Below are 20,062 nucleotides of genomic sequence, written 5' to 3'. Positions count from 1 at the left end.
TGTGTGGAAAATAGTTTGATGGGAGAGTTGAGTCCCCCCCCACCACCAGTGTTTTATTCCAAGATTCTAGCCCTGTGCCAGGTGCTAAAATGAAGGAGTGAGTTTTTGTGTGTATGTATGCCTGCGTAAGTGGGTAGATGAATGGATGATGCATAAGTGGGTGTATAGATTCATGAAGGGTGATTGGATGAAGGATGTCTAGCTGGCTTATGCTTTGAGAAACTGTGACTTTGGGCTGACCCTGAAGGAAAGTGAGGAGACTGCAGAGAAGTCCTCACCCATGTCTTCTCTCTCAGATGAATTCCTTCCTGCCAGGCACCTCAGGTTGTCTTGGGACAAATGGAAGAGTGGGTGGATGGATGATACACAGATTCATGGATGTATAATTACGTGAATGGATGAATGGATGATGCTTGGATAGATGGAAGGGTGCATGCATGGATTCATGGATGTATGGTTAGATGGCAGGATGAATGGATGTATGGATGGATTCATGGATCACAACTGGATGGATGGATCAGTGGATGCATGGATTTATGAATGTATGGTTGGATGGTAAGATAGATGGTTGGACAGATGAATGGATGAACTGATGGGTTCACGGATGGCATGACTGGATGGATGGATCAATGGACGCATGGATTCATGAATGTATTTTTGAATACTTGACTGAGATGATCTCTCAGGCTCAATCCCCACCATTCTTCTCCTCTGCAGAGTGTTCCCGTCACCAGGACTGCCTTGTCACCACTCTGCAGACCCAACCTGGGGCTGTGAGGTGTATGTTCTATGCTGATACCCAGAGCTGCACACACAGCCTGCAGGCCCAGAACTGCCGACTTCTGCTCCACGAAGAGGCCACCTACATCTACCGGAAGCCAAGTGAGTGCCAGCCTGTGTCTTTGCAGACATTCCCAAGGGCCTGGGTATGGCTGGGAGGGACTGTCGGAGAAAGTGGTGACTCATGGGCGGCGGCTTTTGAGGTTCTTAAGGAAAAGTCAGTCAAAGTCATCTTAGGCTATGTGGCACTTACACGGGATGAACTGAAGGAAGACAAAAAAGCCTACTTCTGACCTAGAACTTCTCTGCACTGTCTGTATTCATGACTTCTTTTGAGTTATAGAAGCCATTTTGGCCTTTGAGTTTCTGCATAAAATAATTCATTAGGCCACTTTTTAGTACTGTTTCAGAGTTTATAAAGTTGTTTCACATACCTTATCTTGTTGGATCCTCATGTTATCCTGTGAGATATCAAGATAAAGGATTGATCCCTTTCTTAGAGGCCAGGAGACTCTGGTCCAGAGAAGTTAGGTTACTTCTCTGATTTCATACAACTAGTGATGACGGAACAGGGACTTGGAGCCAGGTCTCGTATCTCTAGGGGCAGTCCTCTCCCACAAAACTGCAGTGCCTAGTGACCATATCACCATCACCAAAGAGTGTGGTTGCTCTGGCTGGGTTCAGTTTACAAACATCCAGTAATGTGTTATCATGTGTCAGCCCTTGTGTTGGGTGCTGGGGATGCAGGGGTGAAGCATGCAAGGAACAAGCAGCATATAATTACAGCCTAAAGTGAAATGATATGAGCTATAGAACAGGAAACATGGGAGCCAAGGCCCTGGGGGACACCCCCTCCCGACTAGACATGCTTACGGGATGGAATGAATAACTTTTTAGAAATGTTGGCTGAGTCTGCCATCTTATCTTCAAGAGCAGATGTTAATGATCTCTCTCTGTAAAGAGTCAGATAATAAATATTTTAGGCTTCACAGCTACAATTCTCTGTTACAGCTATTGAACTCTGCTGTTGAAGCAGAAAAGTGGCCACAGACAATAATAGATCGATGGGCACAGCTGTGTACCAATAAAACTTTATTTATAAGACCCAGTAACAGTGAAATTTGGCCTCACCTTGTCCTTGAGTATTAATGGTCCTTTAGGGCTGTCTGGATCCAGGGGTGTCCTCTCTCCCCCTTTCCTCCACCTCAGTATTTAGATCAGGAGAAGGTCCCCAGGCTTAGGAGTGCTTTGATTCCTATAAACTAAGGTCTTGGGCCCTTAATCTTAAGGCTTGCCTTCTATTCAGTTCAGTTCAGTCACTCAGTCGTGTCTGATTTTTGTGACCCCATGGAGTGCAGCATGCCAGGCTTCCCTGTCCTTCACCAACTCCTGGAGCTTGCTTAAACTCATGTCCATCAAGTCGGTGATGCCATCCAACCATCTCATCCTCTGTCATCCCTTTATCCTCCTGCCTTCAATCTTTCCCAGCATCAGGGTCTTTTCCAATGAGTCAGTTCTTTGCATCAGGTGGCCAAAGTACTGGAGCTTCAGCTTCAGCATCAGCCCTTCCAATGAATATTCAGGATTGATTTCCTTTAAGAGGGACTGGTTTGATCTCTTTGCAGTCCAAGGGACTCTCAGGATGCTTATATCATTTGGTCGAGTTAAATAGATTTCATCCATAGTGTAGCCAATCTGCACAGTAGTCCTGCTGAGAAATGCCTTCACTTTGAGGTATGAGTTCTGTAAAACAAATTAGACTGCTTCTCTCTGAATTCTGTGTGTCTCAAATTCAGCATGAAATGCTCACTCTCCAGCAGAAGACACATGCCCACGTGTATCTACATAGACATTTGTTTATTTGCACCTAAAGTACATATAGAGCTACAAATAATTTTCTTAATCCAAATAGTCACAGAACCTAAATATATGGGTATTCTAGAAAGAGTCTCCACTTCTGCAAAAGATTTCAAAAGGGAGAAATGCACAGCAGATATTTTTCCCACGTTGGATCTCATTCCGTCTGGGATACATTGGGCAGCCTCTGGAGGGAGGCTTAAATACCAGTGTCCATGGGAAAGCAGGCTTGCATTCCCTCAAAATTCTTTAGCTTTTATATTTTCTGTCTCTGCTCCCTGCTTGAGATGATGCCACGTTCATGAAATGTGGCTGTTTCCTGCAGAGCAAAAGAGCTGACCTTGGGAGTTTTCACTGCCTTAGCATCCACGGTCGGTCCTGAATGCTAGCCAGAGAGCCTGTGATTTGCAATTGAAACAGGAAATTTTGTGAGAAGGAAGGAACTGTGGGGGTGAGAGCAGGCATGATTTGCGATCGAGGCCAGATTATAAAGCGGCACGTATTTCTTTCCATCCCAAGTTTCCATTTTGGGTTATAACTCACACGCCAGTGTGTGAACAACCAAGTTTTCACTCACTCTTTCCTTCTGCTCTCTCTACCTTTTGACCTTCCTTTTTCTTTCTTTCTTTCACCCCTCCACTCCTTCCCTCCTTCCTTCTATCTTTCCCTCCTTCCTTTCTTCCTTCCCTCTCCCCATTCATTCATTCACGTGTTGGTCTCCGGTCACACACCAGGCACTGAGCTTGGGACATTACAGGCATCGTGGTATTTCTTCCTGACATCTTTGTGTTGTAGGGACGGCTACTGTTCCTTTCTCGGCGATGGGAAAATCGAGGGTCAAAAGAACTATGAGGTTTTTCTAAAGCAGCTGGTCCCTCACACAAACACAGGTCCGTTCATTGCTTCCTCCTCACCACGTGGACCCTCAGTGGCCTGGAGGTCATGAATGCATATCACACCAGGGGGTCTCAGCCCCGACGCCTGACACTGACACCTGGGACTGGATGACCTGTTGTCTCTATCATAGGTTGTTTAATAGCATCTCTGGCCTCCATCCTATGAGATATTAGGAGCTCAGACCTCTCCTCAATCCTGTGACAACCCCAGAATATCTCCAGACATTGTCAGATGTTTCCTGGGGTCAAAACCACCTCCAGTTGAGCCACTGCATAGTACCAAACTCTTGAGGAATGGATAAACTTCTGCCTGTCTGTCTGCCTCCTCTCCCACATTTACGTTCATCATAAATGTGTATTTTAAACAGACAGAGCTGCAGACCAAGCTGCAAAGCTTTCCCTCTCCATCGGCCCACAGTGAATTGGAGCAAAGAAAACACATCTGTTGGAAATAAATAAGAGAGACTGCGCACACACGTGTGCGCACACACACACACACACACACACACACACACACAGAATCTCTTCACCAGTGTTGGTTTCCTCTGGGTGAGGCCCTAAGACCTGTGGGAACCAGACACAGGCCTGTCTTAAGCCTCTGAAAATGGCATTTGGCACTGAGCCTGAGCTGGTACTCATCTCACATGCTAGTAAAGTAATGCTCAAAATTCCAAGCCAGGCTTCAACAGTGTGTGAACTGTGAACTTCCAGATGTTCAAGTTGGATTTAGAAAAGGTAGAGGAACCAGAAATCAAATTACCAACATCTGTTAGATCATTGAAAAAGCAAGAGAGTTCCAGAAAAACATCTACTTCCACTTAATCCAAAGCCTTTCACTGTGTGGATCACAACAAACTCTGGAAAATTCTTGAAGAGATGGGAATACCAGACCACCTGACTTGCCTCTTGAGAACTCTGTATGCAGGTCAGGAAGCAACAGTTAGAACTGGACATGGAACAACAGACTGGTTCCAAATTGGGAAAGGAGTACATCAAGACTGTATATTGTCACCCTGCTTATTTAACTTATATGCAGAAAACAGCACAAGAAACTCTGGACTGGATGAAGCAAAAGCTGGAATCAAGATTGCCAGGAGAAATATCAATAACCTTAGATATGCAGATGACACCACCCTTATGGCAGAAAGCACAGAAGAACTAAAGAGCTTCTTGATGAAAGTGAAAGAGGAGAGTGGAAACATTGGCTTAAAACTCAACATTCAGAAAACTAAGATCATGGCATCTGGTCCCATCACTTCATGGCAAATAGATGGGGAAATAGTGGAAACAGTTACAGACTTTATTTTTTTGGGCTCCAAAATCACTGCAGATGGTGACTGCAGCCATGAAATTAAAAGACGCTTGCTCCTTGGAAGAAAGTTATGACCAACCTATACAGCATATTCAAAAGCAGAGACATTACTTTGCCAACAAAGCCCGTCTAGTCAAAGCTATGGTTTTTCCAGTGGTCATGTATGGATGTGAGAGTTGGACTATAAAGAAAGCTGAGGGTTGAAGAATTAATGCTTTTGAACTATGGTGTTACAGAAGACTCTTGAGAGTCCCTTGGACTGCAAGGAGATCCAACCAGTCCATCCTAAAGGAAATCAGTCCCGAGTATTCATTGGAAGGACTGATGTTGAAGCTGAAACTCCAATACTTTGGCCACCTGATTTGAAGAACTGACTCATCTGAAAAGACCCCGATGCTGGGAAAGATTGATGGCAGGAGGAGAAGGGGACGACAGAGGATTAGATGGTTGGATGGCATCACCAACTCGATGGACATGAGTTTGAGTAAACTCCAGGTGTTGGTGAAGGACAGGAAAGCCTGGCTTGCTGCAGTCCATGGGATTGCAAAGAGTCAGACAAGACTGAGTGACTGAACTGAACTAAACTGAGCTGATAAAAGTATATTGACTCAATGAATGAATGTGAGGGAATACAGCAGAGGAGATAAGATAAGGCTACAGGGAGGCTGATAAGTGTCTGGAGATTAGCACTGCTGGGAGGGGCGGGAGGCCTGTGGAGCACAGGGCAGGATGGCCGGCCACACCAGCCTGACCTAAAGGACCAGGTGGGATCCAGACAGGCACAGAGGGAGGATGGGTGCTGCAGGCCAGGCCCGACCCTTGACCCCGTGTGAACCTCTGGCCCCGTGGTCAGAGCTGGGGCTCAGAAAAGCACAGCTTTGACTCTTACCTCATCACCTTGACATCCTGACAGCTACCCACCCTCAGCCCCTAAACCCACTTCCTCACCAGTGAAATGTACTTACCGGGTCTGCAGTGCCTCAGCGATAGTTCTAAAATCCAAGCAGTCTTAAAGTCAGAAAAAAATATTTTTGTAAGTTTTTGGCAAACTCGTTTGGGGTCAAAATCTGACCCAAAGTTGACTGAAGAAATGATATCAGGTATTCATCCGTCTTAGCAGGACCAGCCCGTACATTTCCTCCTGGAAGTAACTGGTGTGTCCAGTGATGGGCTCCAGTCCAGACTCCCCTGGACGATTGGACCTTGCATGGTCTGGGCCCCTCTGTTCTTTTTAAAATCCAAGTAATCCAGAATCGTGATGACATCTGGTCCCAGGGAGGCAAGTCAGGATTTGTGGGCCTGGGTGATCTCCCTGGAAAGAACTTGAGATGACAGAACTGAGGGAAGGATTGCTCAGTGCCTGGGGAAGATCAGGTGTCTTTGTTGGGTTTCTTTTTTCTTTTTCCGCATTAGACACTAACTTGACTTAAGTTATTGGGGCCTGAATGAATAACTAACATTTTTTTTTTTTAAGTGCAGAAAGCAGTGTTTGGTCTTTTTGATTTGTTTCTTAAAACATGTCTGGAATACCCCTCAATAGAGCATGTACTATGCTCTCTTCCTTCCCCCACTCCAGACATCCCTCTGCCCGGCTTTGGGACATCTTCACCTTCAGTGCCCATTGCCACCCATGGCCAGCTGCTGGGCAGGTCACAGGCCATTCAAGTGGGCACTTCGTGGAAGCCAGTGGACCAGTTCCTGGGAGTTCCGTATGCCGCCCCACCCCTGGGGGAGAAACGCTTCCGGGCCCCCGAGCACTTGAACTGGACTGGGTCCTGGGAAGCCACCAAGCCACGGTAAGGATGGAGTGGAATACATCTGGTGGTGGGGGGGAGGGGGGGTGGGGGGAGTGGTGTCCAGAGAAGCCTTCTCCCATTCTAAGCCTTCAAAGTGAGAGTTGATAACAGAGCAGTGCGTTAGGATTTGAGCCGTGCACTGGGGGTACATTAGCTAAGATGACGTTGAGTGCTCTTACACATAAACCCCCACTTGTCTGTGACTTAACATTGTCTTGGTCCTGCCTCCTTTGGTGATGGAGGGGCTGGTGTGCTCTGCTCCATGCAGTGATGCGGGGACCCAAGCTGGCGTGTCTTTTTCAGCACAGACCTTCCAAGTTTCCTTCTAGGAACCTCCCTTGACTTTGCATCCAGGAAAGAGAGGCTGTTAGTGCAGGGGAGGTTTCCTTGGGCCACACCCATGGGCGGGGCACATTCATCACGTGCCCCACCATGGCAGTGGCCGGAACTCAACCTCCCAGCTACATCTGACGTCAGTGGGGCTGAGAAATAAGCAGAGAAGGAAAAGCATAGCTTATAATAATAATTAAAAAATAATAATAATGTAAAAGGTCTTTTCATTCCCCCAATAGACATGATATTAAAAGGAGTTTTCAAAAATAGGGGAAAAAAATGGAATATCCTATTTTCCTTCCTCTGCTTTTCAATTTTGCCCATTCCCTCCCATGCATGTACCACTGTAGATAGTTGACAGACGGGACACGATTCTGTCATTTTTCTGATGAAAGCATGTTCAGAGTATCTGTGGAAGGAGCACCTGTGCCTGCCTCTCTCGCCCCACGGCCTTTCCCTCTGCACAGGTGTCCGCAGCTCTGTCCCGAGGATGCAGCCACATTCTCCGTGTCCATCACTGCCCAAGGCCAGTTGGTGGGCAGCTCTAGGAGCTCAGGACCAGACAGAGGGATGAGCAGGAGGCTCTGGGATATTCCAGGCGAGCGACAGGAAGACTTAAGCTAGGACAGTGGCAGAAGGATGCAGAAAGCCATGAAAGTCACCCCTGGGAGACAAAAGGAACAAATAAGCACTAATTAGAGAACTTCACTGGGTTAGGATCCACCCACTTGACAGGCTTTCAAGTGAAGAGCAGTGAGAGCTTGGTCCATCAGAGCCCAGTACTAACCAGGCTTGGACAGGTAACCATCATGCTTGCTTCATGTGTGTCCCAGATATGCATCTCAGCTCTTATGCCAGGAGATGTTTCGACCAGCACACTTGACTCTGTAGTGATGGAGAAAGCAGGTTGAGACCCCTCATCCCAGCAGGTCTGTACCCTGGAGCCTGCAGGGCCCCAGGGCCCAGGTGACACCCGTGTTCCTCTGCTCTATCTGGGTGGGCACCTTGCCCAGGGGACACTCCTCAGGCCCATGATTGAGAGACTGGTGGTCATCCTGCTCCTTCCAGCATTTACTCACCAATCCCATTAACCATTTCCTGAAGCTGCCTAATTGTCAGTGGGCTGCTGGGACTTCAGAATTGGGCAGTGGGTTCTGCTGCTGCTGCTGGGCATGCAGGAGGGCTGAGTGTGTCTCTTTAATTGTTTTTCCTGCAAGTCACACGCCATCCATCTGTATCTGCAGGGCCAGGTGCTGGCAGCCAGGCATCAGGACGCCCACGCCTCCCGGGGTCAGTGAAGATTGCCTGTATCTCAATGTGTTTGTCCCGCAGAACATGGTGAGTTCGACAGCCCTTGCTATGTTTTCTGTGAAAGCTGCCCTGTTGGAAATCCCCAACCCCTGCACTGCCAGCATGGTCTGCCCCGTGCTCTCCTGGCTGGTTCTTGGCTCCCTGAGGCCTGAGGGCCTGAGCGCCAGCCTGGTTCCTCCAGGGCCTCCTCTCATCTCCTGCATGGGAGCATGGGGCATGGTTATCTGGGTTCAGTTCTCTAAGAGATATTCATAAAGCGCCAGTGATGGGAGGGTCTGTTCTCCATGGGTTGCAGCTATGAACAAAATAAAGTTGCTGTCCTCAAGGGGGCTTTCATTACAGCGGGAGGAGCAGAAATAGGCAGTTTAGTTCAGTCACTCAGTCGTGTCCGACTCTTTGCAACCCCATGGACTGCAGCATGCCAGGCTTCCCTGTCCATCACCAACTCCCAGAGCGTGCTCAAACTCATGTCCATCGAGTTGGTGATGCCATACAACCATCTCATCCTCTGTCACCCCCTTCTCCTCCTGCCTTCAATCTTTCCCAGCATCAGGGTCTTTTCCAGTGAGTTGGCTCTTCACATCAGGTGGCCAAAGTACTGGAGCTTCAGCTTCAGTCCTCCCAGTGAATATTCAGGGTTGACTCTGGTTAGGCCCTGTTTTGAAGCCTGTACCTGCCTAAGTAGCATCTAGGATCCTGATGTTGAGTTGAGTTTCCTGTTTTGGGGGAAGGGTCAGAACTCATGAGAGAAAACAGAACTGATGAGCCTTAGGAAACGTGAGTCGTGTTGGCAGATCCCACAGTGGATGTGATGCGCCTCCACTTCCGGTCCCTGAGCCACCAGCAGCCAGAGGCAATGCACTTTGGAGATTTGAGCACAGCAAGCTGCTGAGTGAGATTTGGAACAAGGGCATCTGAACATGGAGCCTCCTCTGGGCTGCATCAATAGAAGCGTAGAGCTTAGAGTGAGGGAGGTGATGGTGATGCCCAGCCCCAGATCATTGTGGGGGTGTTGAATTAAGTCCTGGCTCCAAACCAGCCTGCCACTTACCACTGCCTCCCTGGCCTGGAGAAGGCAACTCACACTTTTTGTGCCCCAGTTTCCTGTTTGAAAAGTAGGGAGAGAAATAGCATCAGCTCATGAAGTTCTTATGAGAATGGAATAAAACAAGGCATAGATACTAATTAACCAACGAACAGGTGATAAGAGAGACATTGTAAATGGCAAAGAGTGGGACACAGACCACACCTAAAGCCTGGAGGAGACCATCACTCAGGCAGTGTAGGAACTGGACAGTGTTGAACCCACTGGAAAGAACAGGAGCCGGGGGCGGGACCACCTCTGGAGGTCTGTGCCCGTCATCGGCTGAACACCTCATAGCATCCTTCCTTCTGATCCTCCTGACGCTTCTAAGAGGTATCATTCCCACTGGATAGATGAAAAGCCCAAGGCTCAGAGAGGTCAGATGACTTGCCTAAGGTCACTCAGCTAGTGAATTATTACTGTAGATTTGGTCAATCGAGTCCCAGAGTTCACGGCTAAGGCCAGTGAGTGGTGACCAGTGAGCATACACTTTTGCCATAATGTGAGCAAGAAGTTGACGACAGTACTTTACAGTTGATCTACAATGTCATTGGTCTTCACACGGACTCTAGGAGGAAATGATAGGTATGTTTATTTCTATCTTCTCCCCCCTTTCCCACTTTAGAGGTGTAGAATCTGAGGCTAGGAGAGGCTTCGTGGCTTACTAAGAAAGCACAGCTGGCCTGAGCAGAGGCTTGATCCCCATATCCTGACTTCAAATCCAGGACCCCTTCCCCATCAGGGAGTTTCCAGTCAAAAGTAGCTTTGCCACTTCTCTCTTGGGCTGCTCTGTTGCCCCTGCCTGGCCTTGGGGTAGGTGTGTTGACACACCCAGAGTTGTGTGTTGGCTCGGTCTGGCACCTACATGGCAAAGGTGCCCTGCCCAAGCTCTGGAGGGGGAGGTGGCCGCCTGTAGCCCCCACATGTCTGCACCCCCTGCAGGCCCCCAACGCGTCCGTGCTGGTGTTCTTCCACAATGCCGCGGAGGGCAAGGGCAGTGGGGACCGGCCGGCAGTGGATGGCTCCTTCCTGGCTGCTGTCGGCAACCTCATTGTGGTCACGGCCAGCTATCGCACGGGCATCTTCGGCTTCCTGAGTTCCGGTGAGTTGCTGGGGTTGGTGGGGACCGCTGACTCCCTGAGCCGAGTGTGTTCTTTGTGTGCGTTTAGTCCTTTCTTCCTAAAACCTCATCCCTTCCCGGCCCCTGGCCCTCCTCCAGCCCACTGAGTACAGCCAGTACCTTCATGAGACGCGCCAGCCACGCTGATGCCCGTAGGTCACAGGTGCCACTGGTGAAACTCACCACGTGTCTGAAGCCGTTCCAAGTACCTTAAGTGTTTTGTCTTGTGACATTAATAACTCTGTGTGTATGCTTGTGCATATTGAGACCCCAGAGGGCTAGACCCTCGCTCAGGCTCACATGGTCAGGAAAAGGCAGAGCCAGGATTCACCACCAGGGTCCATGTGCCCTGGAGATGCTAAGGGGTGGATAAGAGCTCTGGGGCCTTCAGAGAGCCGTTTCCTGGAGCAAGGGCTGCATAGACAATGATTTCCATCATCACCGTCAACTTCTGGCCTGTCTTCTTTGCAGTCACAGACATTATCCCTCAGGCTACACCTTCCACCTTCCCACCAGCCCCCAGGGCAGAACTGAGGCTTGGACCAATCCCAGCATCATCCACCCGCATCTTTTCTTTCATCTCTACCCCAGCCCCACTCCACCCAACCCCACCCCACCTCCAGTGGTAGAGCAGTTGTTTGTTAGGCGGCTGTGGTGGAGGGCAGGCGTCCTGGTCTGGGAATCCAAAGAGCCAAGTGTTTTCTGTGTGACCTTGGACAAAACCCTCCCTTTCTCCAAGTCTCAGTTTTCTCCTCTAAAATAGGAGTAATTTTAACCCAACTAACAAAGTCACTGTGAGACTCATGCGAGGTGCTATGTGTGAAGGGGCTCCAGAGGCTGTGATGGGCTTTGCATGTCCTCAAGGACAGCGCTGAGCATCATCTCTGTTCTTCGGGGGTCTCGTTTAAGACCTGGGATGTCTTGCATGATGGGTATGGTTGGGGGCAGGGGGTGGGATGTAATGTGGCCGGAACCACGGCTCCTCCAGAGCGTGGGTGAGTGAGGCAGGCATCCAGCGTGAGCAGAACCCCGGAGCCCTGGGGGATAGGGCTGGGTGGATCATGTGGCTAGAGGTCTTGAGTGTCATAACAAAGACTTTAGGTTTGCACAGCAGACATGAGACGGGCAACAAGTTAAGGCAACATGTGACCAGTGGCAATGAGGGGAGTGTGGCTGATGAACCCATTCCAGGCTTTCCTTCAGAGAGGCAGCGGCGGCTGCTAGAGCACTGGACTCTCCTGCTGGATTTTCTTTCCTCTTTTCAAAAACACCACTGATGACTCTTAAGTCAGGAGCTCCTTTCGCTAAAGAGATGGTGAAACTCAGAAGCCAGCCTGTGGGACCCGCTCGGGTGGGGCTTTCCACAGACCTGGCTGACTCCGGCTCAGAGCTTTTCCAGACAGAAGAGAATTTCCATATGCTACCCGTCGGTGAGGGGGCGGGCTTATGATTTCATGGGCTGTAATCTATGGAGAATTCTGCAGGCTTCTGGGAAGGCGACCCCATTTCTGGGAGCAGTGTTGGGGGAGGCAGAGAACACCCACCCCTTCTCACTCCTGGCTTGCAACACTGCCTGTTCCTCTGCTTAAAGCAATGCTGTAAGCAAGAGAGAAAGAGAGTGACGCTCACGCAGCGTCCGTGTCTCTACCAGACGTCTTTCCCAGATGACGTCATCCCAGTCTCCAGGTACCTCCACGAGGTCAGCACAGTATGGCCATTTCACAGAGAAAAGCACGGGGCTCAGAGAGGTCAAGGGGCTTTCTGCCTCACTTCTGAGTGTGTGTGCTCCGTCGCTCAGTTGTGTCCCCATCTCTGTAGCCCCATGGACTGTAGCCAGCCAGGCTCCTCTGTCCATGGAATTCTCCAGGCAATAATACTGAAAGTCTGTTGCCATTTTCTACTCCAGGGGATTTCCCCGACCTCAGGGATCAAATCCACATCTCTAGCATCTACTGCATTGGCAGGTGGATCATTTACCAGCCCCCTTAGGCTCTTGGTGGCTCAGAGGGTAAAGAATATGCCTAGAATGCAGGAGACCTGGGTTCAGTCCCTCCGCATCTCATCCATCCCAGGTCGCTCACCTCTCATGAGATCAGGCATGTGAAGGCAAACATCTGGAAGCTTGCTGGCACCTCGCAGGGGCTCCCAAGGTTAACACCCCTTCCCTTTCCCTAGCAGGGCCTCTGTAAGTGAGGGTTCTGCTGCAGCCATGTCTGGGCCCTGCATCTGGCCAGCAGCAGCCCTGGCAGTTACTGACTCATGCCAAGTTGCCACTTCATGTACTTTATCTCATGTGATGAATGCACGCGGCATCTGCTGTTGTAGCTCAGAGTGAAGATAATCCCCCGAGAGCGCCAGACTCCAGAGGCACATTAAAAAAGAGATGGGAGAGAGATGGAAACAGAAACTGATGTCAGCTCTGCTGCCGACTAGACAAACTTGTGTTCTCAGAGAGAAAAGCCCAAACTCAATAGTACTTAGAAGGAGCATGGGTCCTGGTAAAGAGCAGGTGGAAAGGAAGTGAAGGGGTCCCCCTGCCTGGATCTCACAGGCAGGACAGACCCCGCCAGTATAGGGCACAGTGATTACCTTCCTCTCTCTGGCAAAGCAATGCGGTGAGGGGACCCGGGGCCAGTGGCCTGTAGGGTCAGAGGAGTGGGTGGGCCATGGCCCGCAGGCCTCCTGCATGGTGTGGGAGCAGAGGAAGTGTGCTTTGGCCTGGGAGCCAGACCGAAGGCCAGGCCCCGTAATGTGCCCATCACCCCATCATCCTGGGGGCACTCAGAGCTTCCCCTTAGAGGCTCCCCTCTGAGGGGTCTGCTCCCCTTTTTGACCAGAAGAACAGGCCCAGAGTCCTGTTCCATCACCAGTGCAACTTCTGTTGCTGAAGACAACATAGACCCCACAAAGGGCATCTGTGAGATAATAGCTGGATCTAAACCTGTTTTATTTTATTTAAGAAAAGACAAATAACTTCTAGAGTACTTTATACTAGGCTCTGCATCATTCTGTTCCTTTTACAAATCTTAACAAATTCAATCATCATAACAACCTGTTGAAGTTGGTACTATTGTTATCCCATTTTACAGACGGAGAAAGTCAAGTCACATTAAATAACTCATCCAGGGCCCTGCTGAGCTTGTAGGGGTGGAGTAAGACCAGTGCCTGACTGGTCTGGCTCCATAACCCACCTGCACAGCCCATGCACCATGATCCCTTTTATTGATGGCCATCAACAAGAACTGGGGGAGGAACTGCTGTGAACCTGGCTGAGGAGCTTTAGAAGGATAACTGAATAAATCAAATGAGCAAGCAAGAGCCATTTAGACCATGAGGGAACAACTGAATGCTTGCTGATGTGTTTTGAACAGAGAGTGGGGAGAAGAGAGCTGGAGGATTAGATCAGGGTGGGGTGAGGCAGTTGGAGAAGTGCATGATCACGTTATCCAGAGATCTTCCACTCACATCCTGGACTCCCTCCTGGACTGTACATGCCTGGCCAGCAGAGAGCAGCCCTGTCCAGTTTCATGACCCCAGCAGCACTGCTTGCTGCATGTTTGTGGTGGGGCTGAGCCAGGTGAGACCAGAGCTCAGCCCTGAAGATGAAGAGAATGGAGCTCAGCCAAGACCAGACTGTAGGGTGATGAGCACAGGCGATGAGCAGACCCCAAGGTCTGGAGTAGGATGGGTGCTGGAAAATGAAGGGAACGCAGACTGCTCAGATGGGCTGAAGTTAATCTTGCTGCTACTGCTTAGTCGCTTCAGTTTTGTCCGACTTTTTGAGACCCACCCCCCATGGACTTGTAGCCCACCAGCCTCCTCTGTCCATAGAATTCTCCAGGCAAGAATACTGGAGTGTGTTGCCAGACACTCCTCCAGGGAATCTTCTCAACCCAGGGATCGAACCCGGGTCTCCTGTATTGCAGGCAGATTCTTTACCAGCTGAGCCACCAAGGAAGCCTGAAGTTAATCTTAGAGGGGAGGAAAAGCCAGGAAGAAGTTAGACTTTGTGTGCAGCAGGAATGAAGGAGTTATGAAGGCTTCTGCGCAGAGGTTCCATAAGAAGAGTACCTAAAATTTTTAATGAAAATAACAGAGTGCCTTGCACACCATAGATTTTTTTTTTTTTTTTGACAAATGTTTGCTGAATTGGATTGAATGTTAGGACAAAAAGTACTGAGTGTGTGTTAGATTTAAGAGCCAATTCTATCTCAGATTTGCTTCTAGGGAACTTCCCTGGCATCCCAGTGGTTAAGACTTCGCCTTCCAGTTCAGGGAGTGTGGGTTCCTTCCCTGATCAGGAAGCTAGGATCCTGCATGCCCTGTGGCCAGAAAACCAAAACATAAAAGAGAAACAGTATTGTAACAAATTCAGTAAAGACTTTGGTCCCACATTAAAAATAAAATCTGAAAGAAAATTTACTTCTTGCACCTAAACAAACTCTTTCCTTTTCAAGTCTTAGGTTCTACTAGGAAATAAAAGGGTTGAGTTAGACCATCTCGGATCAGCTAGTTGGCTGCCCCCTGTGCGTGTCCTGGAGGCTGTCTGCCCTGAGGGCTGAGACCTTGTCTGTCTTGCTGGCTGCACTACTTGGCACGGTGCTGGCATAAAGTGAAGCCCGGTTCAGATTTGCTTCCTGAAAGCACCCTCATCTGTGACTTCCTAGGGGTCTGTAGACCCCAGAAGGTCAGCGTTGTCAGTGGGAAGCTGGTACATGGGGCCCTGGGAGTCAGGGACAGTGCCCTGCTTCTACATTGTCCCTGGAAATGCAGGCTGTGGGTGTCACCTCTCAGACCGGGTCTTGTTCAGCCGCTGCCCAGCCTTCCTGCCCTCCCTGAGACCTTGGAAACAAACAGAATGTGTCTGCAATCCAGAAAAGCCCACAGAGAAGGGTGCCAATGGCTTCATTAAACCCAGAACATGAAATGCGTTTGAAGAAATTCTGAGCATCTCCCCAGCTGGAGGAGTAATTCGAACCATTATGTGCACCGAGCTGGTGTGTCGTCAGCTCTTTGTGAACAGCAGGCTGGGGAATCAGGATGCAAGGTCTTGCTGCTTTCTATCTGGGGAAATGGGTTTTTGTTGATAGTTTCTCACTTGATACTGAATCGTGTTCATCATAAGTGTAGTCATTTCATTCACTTAACATTTCATAAGGACCGACTGCGTGCCACTGGCTTTAGTGGAGGGCGGAGTCTCGCAGGGGAGCCCATGCTGACAAGTACTCTGAAAGGGGACCCTCACTTCCCCCGAGGCTGCCTGTGAGTTGACGCTGTAACTCAGACTCAGAGGATGACTGGGTCGGAGGTCAGAGCTAGGGCAGGTCAAGGGCAGAGGGAGGGGTCTGGGTGAAGGAAGTCACATGTGCCGAGCCCAGGGTGGGGGAGGGGAGGGCTGCTGTGTTTGAGCATCTGCTGGTGAGCCTGGGTGGCTGCGGCACAGGACAGGGGAGAGACAGAGGGAGATGTGCCCCGAGAGGAGGATGACCAGGTCCTGGGGGGCTTGGAATGCACGAGAAGAAATGGTGCCCGAAGGACCATGAGATGAGATGGGAGACTTTACATAGGATGGGGCAGGGTGTGTGTGTGTGTGTGTACATTGATTGTGTGTGTGTGTGTGTGTACACTGGTGTGTGTGTTTGTGTGTGTGTACTTTCTTGTGTGTGTGTATACCTTGGTGTGTGTACACTAGTGTATGTGTGTACACTGGTGTGTGTGTACATTGGGGGGTGTGTGTGTACATTGTTGTGTGTGTGTGTGTGTGTCTCAGAGAGAGAGATAATCAAAATTACAGTTGAGAAGATCACTCTGGATGCACATGGAGAATTCAGGGGCGGGAGGAGCGTGCTGATACAGGAGGCCAGTGAACAGCTCTAGGAGAGACGGGGCAGAGATCAGTGGGGGAGCACGCACCACACCAGGGGAGCGGGGAAGAGGGGATGCAGCTGAAAGAGGAGTCCGGGAAGACCCACAAGCTTGTGCAGGAGAGGAGTGGGTGGGTATGGCTGGGTTTGAGGGAGAAGGTAAGAAACTCAGGAGAAGCTGCTGGCGGGGCGCTCAAGAGACTTAGAATCGATTCCCTTTGGGATTGAATGGACCTGAGGTGCCCGTGAGACAGCCTCCTGGAGGCACGTGAGGGACCTGGGCCTGGAGAGTGCTCTGGGCAGCGACGTCATCCTGAGAGTCAGCCACACGTAGGCGGTGGTTGAAGCCAAGGGTCTGCCAGAGAAGAAGGGCGTGAGCCTCGGCTCGGACCAGGACTGGCCTGGTGCTCCAGAGTCCTTAGTGGTGTAGACTAAGGAGGGTCCGCTCAATTCAGAAGATGGCCATGGGGCCTGGGCATAGAGTGTCTCAAATGCCAAGGAGAAGAATGTTCTGGCTGTATGTTTTCTGTGTCCAAATCATTCAATTTTTAAAAAGTGCTGAGCTTTCAGAAAATATTTACTGGGGACTTCCCTGGTGGTCCAGTGGTGAAAACTTCGCCTTCCGATGCAGGAAGTGCATGTTTGATCCCTCGTCAGGGAGCTAACATGCCTTGCAGCCAAGAAGTCAAAATATACAACAGAAGCAATATTGCAAAAAATTCAATAAAGACTTTAAACATGGTCATCATCAAAAAAAATCTAAAAATAAAATACAAAATATTTCCTGAATTATAAGAAAAAAAAAAGATCAGCTCTACTGAGTGCTGCTGAAGGTCATGGAAGGTGGTGGGAAGGGGTGAGACTGATGGCTCAGGCTGGCCTGGCCTTTGTCATGGGGAAGAGACATGGAGAGTCAGGGGCAGTCAGGGAGGATCCAGGGCAGGAAGCTCATCTCGTTTTCCCTGGATGTGCCAAGTGGGGGCTCTGAACACGCGCTGCCTCTCATCTGAGGAGCCACCCCTTCTAGGATGGGAAAGCCTTAGTTCACAGACGTGGAGGGACGTGTCCATGGTCTCCTAGTTGGCAAAGGCTGATGGGAGAATCCCAGCTGGATGGGCCTGATTCCGGAGCCCAGGCTCTCCCACAATATTGAGAAACCACAGTCCTGACCTGGGTGGACAGGAGTCTAAGTCCCCCACAGGCACCACATGCCTGATTGGCTGCATCCAGGGCGCAGGGTCACAGAGGGTTAAAGGCTTTTCTCTTTCTTAAGGGTCCAGCGAGCTGAGCGGCAACTGGGGGCTGCTGGACCAGGTGGTGGCTCTGACCTGGGTGCAGACCCACATCCAAGCGTTTGGCGGGGACCCTCGGCGCGTGACCCTGGCAGCAGACCGTGGCGGAGCCGATATAGCCAGCATCCACCTTGTAACCACCAGGGCCGCCAACTCCAGACTCTTCCGGAGAGCTGTGCTGATGGTGAGCTGCCCACTCTGTCTTCAGTCTTGCTGAAGGTGGTCCTTCCTTCCCCCACCTGACTTTGATTGCTTGGATTTCCTTTTTCCTTTGTTCTGAATTGGTGTCCTGCCCATGGCCATCTTTCTATGCGTATGTGAGCCAGGATGTTACTGGCTACTCATAGCTACTCGTAGCTTAAGTACTAATCATGTAGACAGGGTAGTGTTAATGATGATGATGATGGTGATGGTGATGAAGGTGGTGAAAATGATGATGATGGTGATATGATAATGATAGGGATGGAATAACTATGATGGAGGAAACCACCTGTTAACCACAGCATAAGCTCTGTTGGCTGTTCTGATTAGCTTCTAATTTTATTGAATGTCCACCTGGTGCCAGGTACTACGCTCATTGCTGGAAATGCCTTACTACATGATCTGTGCCCTAGTTTTCAGGAAGCTTGTAGTTTACTTGAGAGAGAGGGGACAGACACTTAAAGCAGCTGTTTAAAAGAGAGTCTTATGGCAGCTCAGAGAGAAGCCCCTCACCAAGCTCAGGGAGGAGGGCGTGCCCTGTGAGAGGGACTGTGCATGCTGATGCTGCAGGCTGTACTGGCACGCAACCAGAGTCCTGGCATCAAGGTCTCCTCACTGGGATCTGCCCATCATGCAGTGCAGCGGGAGGGCAGAGTCTGCCTGGACCATGGAGTGGAGGCTGGGAGGCAGAGAGCAGCCAGACTGCACCGAACACCTTGGGTTTTATCCTGAGTGCATGTGAGCCGTTGACGGCTTTTGTTTGTTTGCTGGTTTGGTTTCCCACCTTAACCATTAGTAAGCATACCATTCACTGGCATTAAGTACATTCACAACGTGGTGCGACCATCAGTGTTAATCGTCAGCAGCACCTTTTCATCGTTCCAAACAGAGACTCTGCACCTATTAAGCACTATCTCCCCACTCTCCTTTCCTCCCAGCCCCTGGTAACGTCTCTTCTACTTTCTGTCTTCTGTGAATTTCCCTACTCTAATGCGAATTTATCTCAGGTGAGTGGAATCCTATGAGCTCTGTCCTGTTGTAACCGGCTTATTTCACTTAGCATAACGTCCTCAAGGTTCATCCATGTTGTAGCAGGCATCAGAATTTCATTTATTTTTAAGGCTGAGTGATATTGCATTGTGTGTGTACACCATGCTTTGTTGATCCATTCGTCTGCTGATTGACATCTGAGTTGCTTCCCCCTTTTGGCTACTGGCAATAGTGTTACTGTGAACACTCTTACCATCAAAGGGTCAGACTTCTAGAGCTTGGCGGAGGATGAATGTACGGGGCCAGTGCTGGAGGAAAAGAAAGCAATGAGGAGACTGTTAAGTGACACAAAGGAAAGAGCAACGGAGAACCGTCAGGGCCAGTGACATGACCAGCTGGCGATTCTAAGGCCATCAAACCACACCCAGCTCTGTCCAGCCTTCCTGAGGTCCAAACCCATGACCACGAGGAGGGTAGAGAAGTGCCAGTTCAGAGCGCACAGTTGAGGCTGGATGGGCATTGTCTCTGCCCTGAGAGGGAGCAGCGCCTCCTGCTACTTTCTATATCTCCGGCAGCCACGGAGCCTTCTAGTATTTACTGAGAAGTCTGTGCTATATTCAGCCTCCTCCAGGTGCTCTCCTCTGCCCGAAGTGCTTTCCTCCCGTCGTTCTCCTTCCTGACCTACTCGTCTTTCAGGGACTCCTTCCAGACTTTCCAGCCTCGGGTTGGACCCCCTTCCTGTGGCCGCTGCCACCTGTAAATCTCATCCAGCCTTTCTCCTGCTTCCCCACCAGTAAAGAATTACTCTTCCTGCCACATGTGTCTCTCCCACAGACTGTCAACTCCAGGACAGCAGGGGCCAGCAGTGCCCGGCTCTCCACAGAGCCCGGGGCACCCAGCACTGCTGGCTTATGGTCAATGCTCCGTGATTGACAGCCAGTGAAGGAGCTGGCTTGCAAACCTGGGTAGGGGAGCGATGGTGTGTGTCCTGGGACCCACAGGCCGGCCCGCTTCCCTTCCTCCCACCTCCTTCTTGTGTTTCTTGTCCTTCGCTTCGGGTGGTCTTCAGTCTGTCCCTCCATATGGGGTCCATCTGAGTGGCAGGAGACCTGAGCACAAACATCTTGCAGTTTCTGGAGTTGAAAGCAGACCTTCCTGACTTTGAGTTGATCCCAAAGGGATTCCCCCCAGGGCCCTCTCAGAAACCAGACACTCAAGGGGACCCA

General features: G+C 50.2%; 1 protein-coding gene across 1 annotated transcript in view; it reads left to right on the top strand.

Moving 5' to 3' along the window:
• The window catches only part of TG (thyroglobulin), a 235,968-nt gene that overhangs the window by 114,094 nt on the left and 101,812 nt on the right, over positions 1–20,062 (top strand). Inside the window, exons 37-41 of the mRNA XM_019974011.2 lie at positions 718–882; positions 6,422–6,641; positions 8,219–8,312; positions 10,312–10,471; positions 17,627–17,829. Of these exons, the coding sequence (XP_019829570.2) occupies positions 718–882; positions 6,422–6,641; positions 8,219–8,312; positions 10,312–10,471; positions 17,627–17,829 (842 nt within the window). The remainder of the gene's footprint in view (positions 1–717; positions 883–6,421; positions 6,642–8,218; positions 8,313–10,311; positions 10,472–17,626; positions 17,830–20,062) is intronic.

The sequence above is a fragment of the Bos indicus genome, chromosome 14 (assembly GCF_029378745.1).
Source record: "Bos indicus isolate NIAB-ARS_2022 breed Sahiwal x Tharparkar chromosome 14, NIAB-ARS_B.indTharparkar_mat_pri_1.0, whole genome shotgun sequence".
NCBI classification, from domain to species: domain Eukaryota; kingdom Metazoa; phylum Chordata; class Mammalia; order Artiodactyla; family Bovidae; genus Bos; species Bos indicus.
Note: the sequence above shows the minus strand (reverse complement) of the source record. Positions and strands in the feature narration are given on the sequence as shown.